This window comes from Eupeodes corollae, chromosome 1 (assembly GCF_945859685.1).
Source record: "Eupeodes corollae chromosome 1, idEupCoro1.1, whole genome shotgun sequence".
In the NCBI taxonomy this organism is placed as follows: domain Eukaryota; kingdom Metazoa; phylum Arthropoda; class Insecta; order Diptera; family Syrphidae; genus Eupeodes; species Eupeodes corollae.
In genome coordinates this window covers 44,923,413-44,930,391 of record NC_079147.1, presented here as the reverse complement: position 1 = coordinate 44,930,391, position 6,979 = coordinate 44,923,413, and the positions used below count along the sequence as shown (strand labels likewise).

General features: G+C 36.9%; 2 protein-coding genes across 2 annotated transcripts; both read left to right on the top strand.

Annotated features, from left to right (window-relative positions):
• The first annotated feature begins 2,459 nt into the window (after nucleotides 1-2,459).
• On the top strand, nucleotides 2,460-5,528 carry LOC129938413 (uncharacterized protein K02A2.6-like). The gene has a single exon (XM_056045963.1). It carries the CDS (start codon nucleotides 2,460-2,462, stop codon nucleotides 5,526-5,528), a length of 3,069 nt encoding a protein of 1,022 aa, XP_055901938.1.
• Nucleotides 5,529-5,636: 108 nt separating this feature from the next.
• On the top strand, nucleotides 5,637-6,461 carry LOC129938407 (uncharacterized protein K02A2.6-like). Its single transcript, XM_056045949.1, has one exon. It carries the CDS (start codon nucleotides 5,637-5,639, stop codon nucleotides 6,459-6,461), a length of 825 nt encoding a protein of 274 aa, XP_055901924.1.
• The last annotated feature ends 518 nt before the right edge of the window (nucleotides 6,462-6,979 follow it).

Here is a 6,979-nt window from a genome sequence, read left to right as displayed (position 1 = left end):
TCAGTCTACTTAACATCGCCTATAAAATATTCTCTGCGGTAATAATGTGAACGTCTAAAGCCCATATTTAACAAAAATCAAGAACACCAAATCGACACCCACCATTTTTTTATCGATTTTAAGGCCACATATGACAGCATCTACAGGGACGAGCTGTATAGAGCCATGTCTAGTTTTTGGCATCACTGCAAAACTCGTCCGTTTGTGCATGATGACCATGGAGAATTCAAACTGATCCATAAAGGTTGGAAACAACTTAACAGAACTTTTCGATGTCAAAAAATGTTTTAGACAAGCTGATCACTGTCATGTGATTTTTTTAACATCGTGCTTAAAATAATAGTGCATAGGACTTTTGTGAGTATTGAGGCAGAGGCGGCAAAAATGGGTCTAACGGTTAATGAGGGCAAAACAAAGTACATGCTGTCGTCAAGAAAGGACATACAACACCGACGTCTTGGTCAAAACGTCACCATCAACAGACGTAACTTCGAGGTAGTCAAGGACTTCGTCTACCTAGGCTCCGCTGTAAAAGGAAAAAAAACAACACCAGTGCAGCGGTGAGATCAAACGCAGAATAAGTTTTGCTAACCGCTGTTTCTTTGGACTAAGAAGGCAATTGAGTGGTAAAGTCCTCTGTCGAGGGACCAAAGTGTTGCTATATAAGCCCCTTATCATCCCCGTCGTGGTATACGGTGCAGAAGCATGGACTATGACAAAAGCGGATGAAAGCACCTTGGGTCGCTTCGAGAGAAAAGTTCTTCGTGTGATCTACGGTCCCGTATGCATCGAAGGGAATAAAGGAGAAGATTGAACGAAAAGCTGTACGGGCTGTACAGCCACGTAGACTTAGCCAGAAGGGTAAAAGTCCAACGACTAAGATGGCTGGGTCACGTCGAGCGCATGGAAACCAATTCTTTGGCCCCGAAAAGTCTTCGAATCCACACCCACAGGACAGTGCAGTAGAGGAAGACCGCAGATCAGGTGGCACGCACAAGTGCAAAGTGACCTTATCCAACTTGGATCGCGAAACTGGAGACATCTAGCTAGGGAGCGAGCTAGCTGGGGAAGTTTATTGGGTGAGGCCCTTGTTCACACAGGACTGTAGCGCTACCTTAAGTTAGTAAGCATAGCATTTCTTAAATTTTTACAAATTGAATTAATTGAATTAATTTGAAAGATATGAAGAACCGAACATCATTTTTCCCAAATTTACATACTATTTTTATTTCGACTGTTAGGACCTTTAAACGTCGAGAAATTGCGCCCATTACAATAACTTCCTATGGGAAGATACTAAAATATTTATTAAGAATCCATAAAAGGAACATTTTTTATCTTCAAATATTATTTTACCATTAGGATGGTTTTCTTGGAAGAGCCAGCCGTGCAATAGACATTTATAAAACATCCTTAATATTTCGAAGGCATTTGATAGAGTTTGACATCAAGCCTTTGGTATTGATGAATCTCTTCTCTCCAATACAAGTAGTACTTTAAGGGTTAAATCTGACATCCACAAAATAAACACTGGTGTGCCTCGGGGCTCCGTTTTGTCGCTGACGATCGTATTTTTTTATAAATGTTTTTTTTTTTTTTTTTTTTTCTACAACTTGTAACCCACAAAATTATTTATCCTTGTCTTTGGGATGTGGACTGTCAACGGCAGCGTATGAAAATCTCATTAAATTCTGATCTTGACAGCATTGTCCAGTGGGAAATCGAAACGGTGTAGAATTAATTTAATGCTTCGAAAACTCAATGCAGTCTACTGTCGAAAAATCGTAGTCCTCGGGTGGTACTTGCAGCGACTTAACAGCTTTCAGTTCCAGGTATGTGCATTACGAACCACGTTTTGTTCAATGCTTACGTATTTAAACTTGCCAAAAATGTTGGTAAGTGTTTGGGTTTTATCCGAAGCATTTTATTTTATTCTGATCTGGTTATAATCTACAAAGCTTTTATTAGTCCAAAACTCCAGTATACTTATCATATTTGGGTTTTGCCTTAATAACATACTCGAGTCTTTCGGATAGACTTGATAAAAAGAGTTAAAAATGATAGGAGATCATTCTCATACCCAGACAATTTGCTTATCTTGAACACGCCACTAGATTGTCGAGTACCAAGTGTAAATGCTACCTTATGCAATGAATTATAATTATAATAATTTATAAGACGAATTGTTATACTTAGTATTAAGAATGAGAAAATAAAGTTCAGTTCACTTCTAACTACAACTCCGAGTACATCACATAAATTGGCGACGAGGACACGAACTGATAGTCAAAGAAGAATTTTTTTTTTTTTCTGATCAACTGGCATTCCACGTGATCAACCAAGCATACATTTATCTCAGTTGAGGATCTTAATTTTAGATTTCCTTTGTTTTTAACAAAAAAAAAAGAAAAGTTTTATTTAAACAAAGTTAGTCGTGGTCTCAATAAAAAAAAATCGAGATGACCTCAGTAAACGAGAGCATATTAACCACAACTACTTCAAGCAGCGTACGGGAGTTCCGACCGCATGTCGATAGTTGGGAAAATTGGTGTGAACTATTAGATTCACATTTTCTGGAAAGTGCAGTCACAGAAGATAACATGAAAGTGGCGATTTTAATAAAATCAATAGGATTGGAAGCATATGGTTTACTTAAAGATCTATGCGATCCGGTTCTGCCTTCCAAAAAACCATTCAATGAATTGAAGGAATTGTTGGACACGCAATATTCAATTCCTGTAATTGTTTTTCGAGAAAGACGAACTTTCTTAGAAGCAAAGAAGTCGTATACAGAAACAGCGTCACAGTGGTTCGCTCGTCTTAAAAAATTAGCGAAAGATTGTAAATTTGGGCAGCATTTAGACGCATTCGTGCTCAATAAATTTATTACCGGCTTTGAAGGCAAAGTCTTCGAACGTTTGTGCGAAGAAAATGAAAAACTAAAATTGAGCGAAGCCTTAAAAAAGGCAATGGCAGCAGAAGTAAAATTAATCACGCAACAGCAACAACAAACGCAAAAAGAGGTTAATTTTGTATCGAAAAGGTACCAACGTGGTCAGCGAAGCAGCAGCAACAAGCAGAACAGCTCCAACAACAACAGCAAAGATAGTGGAAGTTCACGGCGACGGTGCTCACATTGTGGCTGGAAGAACCACACCAGTGAAAAATGCAAATACAAATCGAGCACGTGTAACAAGTGCGGCAGAGTGGGTCATTTGGCGAGCGTATGCAGCAGTAGCAGACAAATTAATTTAGTAGAAGTATCAAATAATTTAAGTAGTGAATTTAATACAACTTCTGATTACATTTCGAACTTTTCAAATTTTTCTATTTTCAGTGTTACTGGAGAAGCGGTGGCTTCACCATTTACAGAAGCAGTAAAAGTTAATCAAGTCTGGCTCGAATTTGTGTTGGATACCGGCGCAGCTTGTTCCCTGGTTTCTCTATCAATTTTTGATAAGTTTTTTGACCGCAAGATTTTGAAGCCCTGCGTTGATCGATTTTGTGCATATAACGGGGAAACTATACAAATTGTGGGTGAGTTCAAAGCAACTGTTAAATATCGCGAGCGAACACGTGAATTGCGGTTAATCGTTAGTAACACAAACAGTCCGCCCATTTTGGGCAGAGATTTTATGCAACTTTTTGATATGACTTTATCACAAATTAATTCGATTCGGTATGATCACAAACAAGACGATTTAGTTTCTCGAATTAAAAGCAAATATCGCAACGTTTTTAAGAATGAACTTGGTACATATAAGGGTAATAAAATTAAATTGAGTATAAGCGAGAATGCAAAGCCTGTTTTTTGCAAGCCACGTCCGGTGCCTTTAGCATGGCGTAGTAATATTGAAAATCAATTAAATAATTTAGTTAAAACTGGTGTGTTAATCCCTGTCGAAAATGCAGAGTGGGGTACACCTTTGGTACCAATCGTTAAGCCTAATGGCGACCTCCGCATTTGTGGCGACTACAAAACCACGGTTAATAAGTTTTTGATGGATGTAAAATATCCATTACCGCTTATTAACGAATTATTCACATCACTTCAGGGGAATCATTTTACAAAATTAGATTTGTCGAACGCATACAATCAATTAGTGTTGGATGAAGATTCACAATTGTTATGTGCTTGGAGCACGCATGTTGGTGTTTTCAAGATGACACGTTTGCCCTTCGGAGTAAAGCCGGCTGCGGCTATTTTTCAGAAAACAATTGAAACTCTTTTACGAGGTATTCCAAATGCAATCAATTATTTAGATGATATTGTTGTAACGGGTGCCACCACCGCAGATCATATGAAAACACTTGAGCTTGTTTTAGGAAAATTAGATTCTGTCGGGTTACGTCTAAATGAAAGTAAATGTGAGTTCTTCAAGGAACGAATTTCATACTTAGGTTTTAACATCGATCGTTTTGGTTTAAGCAAGAATAAAGATCGAATCGCATCCGTATTAGAAGCCCCAATTCCACAATGTGTGTCGGAAGTAAGAGCTTTCGTGGGTATGATTAATTATTACTCAAAGTTTATTCCTAATTTTGCTCATAAGATGGCACCTTTATATAATTTGTTGAAAAAAGATGTGAAATTCCAATGGTCAAAAACATGCCAAGAAGCGTACGAGTTATTAAAGCAAGACGTAACGTCGGATCAGGTTTTGACACATTTTAATCCAAAAATTCCAATAGTTTTGTCAACTGATGCTTCTAATTCAGCGGTAGCAGGGGTTTTGTCACATATTTTTGCAAATGGTGTTCGAAAACCAATTGCGTTTATTTCTCGTGCACTTTCACAAACAGAAAAAGGCTACAGTACTATTCAAAAGGAAGCATTGGCTATAGTTTACAGCGTCTCAAAATTAAAACAATATTTATTAGGCGTTCATTTTACATTAGAGTCTGATCACAAACCACTTTTGGCTATATTTGGTGAGAATAAAGGTTTACCAGTTATGGCGGCAGCAAGGATGCAAAGATGGGCTTTTATTTTGTCTGGTTTCGATTACTCTATCAAATATATTAAATGTGAACTTAATCAAGCCGATCACTTATCGCGGATTCCGCAAGAAGATGTAGGCAAAATAAGTAACGATTTTTCATATATAAATTTAGTTGAAACAGATAACCAGTTGAAACTAGATTTCAAAAATATTGCAAAAGAAACTAGACGCGACCCGATTCTGTCAAAATTGGTAGATGCGATAAATAGTGGTACAATTGATGCGTTAATGGGCGAAGAATTTGGCCCTTTTCGTAATAAGAAAAATGAATTGTCGGTTAAATACAATTGTATTCTATGGGGCTATCGAACGATTGTTCCATTTAAATTACGTGAAGAGGTATTGAAAGAATTACATCTGTCACACTTAGGCATAGTAAAAACCAAAGCATTGGCACGTTCGTATGTTTGGTGGCCTAAAATAGACCATAATATTGAGAAAATGATTTCGAGTTGTGTTTCTTGCAAGCTTACTCAGTCGAGTCCAGAAAAATGTCCTTTAATCCCATGGACACCCACTGAATGAGCTTGGTCTCGAATCCATGTAGATTTTGCTGGGCCTATAAATGGATTTTATTTTCTAATCATCATAGATTCGTATTCTAAATGGGTTGAAGTTTTTAAAACTCATGAAATGACATCGATATTTACAATCAATAAACTGCGAGACGTCTTTTGCCGTTTTGGTTTAGTTGACACATTAGTAAGTGATAACGGGAGACAATTTATTTCGTTGGACTTCCAACAGTTTTTGGCAAACAATGGCATTAAGCATATTTTGACCGCTCCAGGTCATCCGGCAACCAACGGCCAAGCAGAAAACTTTGTAAAAACACTTAAAAAGTCGTTGCAGGCCATTTTAAACGACACTGGTGGTGGCAGCAAAAATATGGACTTAATATTAAATCGGTTTTTGTTCGATTATAGATGTGCAAAACACTGCACCACTGGTGAATCACCAGCAAAGTTATTGCTTGGTAAAGAGTTAAAAAACCGATTTAGTTTAATGAAACCACCGTTGGTGCGAGAAAAGATCTGTGATAAGCAGTTATCAAACATTAAAAATTTTAAAGGCTCAAGAAATGTTAAATTTGAAGAAGGTGAAAATGTTTACGTGCGCGATTATTCAAATCCGAATAAGGACGGTTGGCAACCAGCTACCGTAAAGAAACGTATTGGCTCACGATCGTATAGTTGTGTTCTTACTCATAATAAAAGACGAATTAAAAGGCATTCGAATCAAATGATATCGGGCACATCAAATGCGTCACCAAAATCGATCGATGGTAGGGCAGATAACTCTCCTAAAGAAACAGCCAGGGTGACGGCAGAGCCGATAGTCAATGCAGATTCAGAAGCTGTTATCGCAACTAATGGTGCTGAGCCATCGATTCTCGAATCACGTTCTAGTAGAGGTTTAAGACCTATTGAGAGAACGAATTATAAAGTTTTTTTTTGATTAAAATAAAAGTACTTACTATGGTAATTAATTTGTAATAAAAAATAGATTCCATGAATTGAAATATTGAATATAAATAATGGTTAAAATAAAAGTAAAATACATATATGTGTAATTGAATTTTTGTTTATAATAAATAACTTACATATGTACATATATTTAACTACATTTCTTTTGATTCATGTGTATATAATATTCAAACTTAAGATGGGAGGTGTCGAGTACCAAGTGTAAATGCTACCTTATGCAATGAATTATAATTATAATAGTTTTTAAGACGAATTGTTATACTTAGTATTAAGAATGAGAAAATAAAGTTCAGTTCACTTCTAACTACAACTCCGAGTACATCACAAATGCCTATCATTGTTTTATCGTTATTTTTATAAACTATGTTCTAGTGACATAGCCAGTTGCATTCCTCCCCTAAACAATTCAACCGTAATACCCTTACTTCTAGGAATGCTCATCAGTTTTTTACCCCTGAGCTCAATATCGGATGCAGTGTTAAGTACAGG

What these genes read in the sequence shown, in the direction of transcription:
- LOC129938407 (XM_056045949.1), top strand. Translation starts at nt 5,637, where the DNA reads ATGACATCGATATTTACAATCAATAAACTGCGAGACGTCTTTTGCCGT.
- LOC129938413 (XM_056045963.1), top strand. Translation starts at nt 2,460, where the DNA reads ATGACCTCAGTAAACGAGAGCATATTAACCACAACTACTTCAAGCAGC.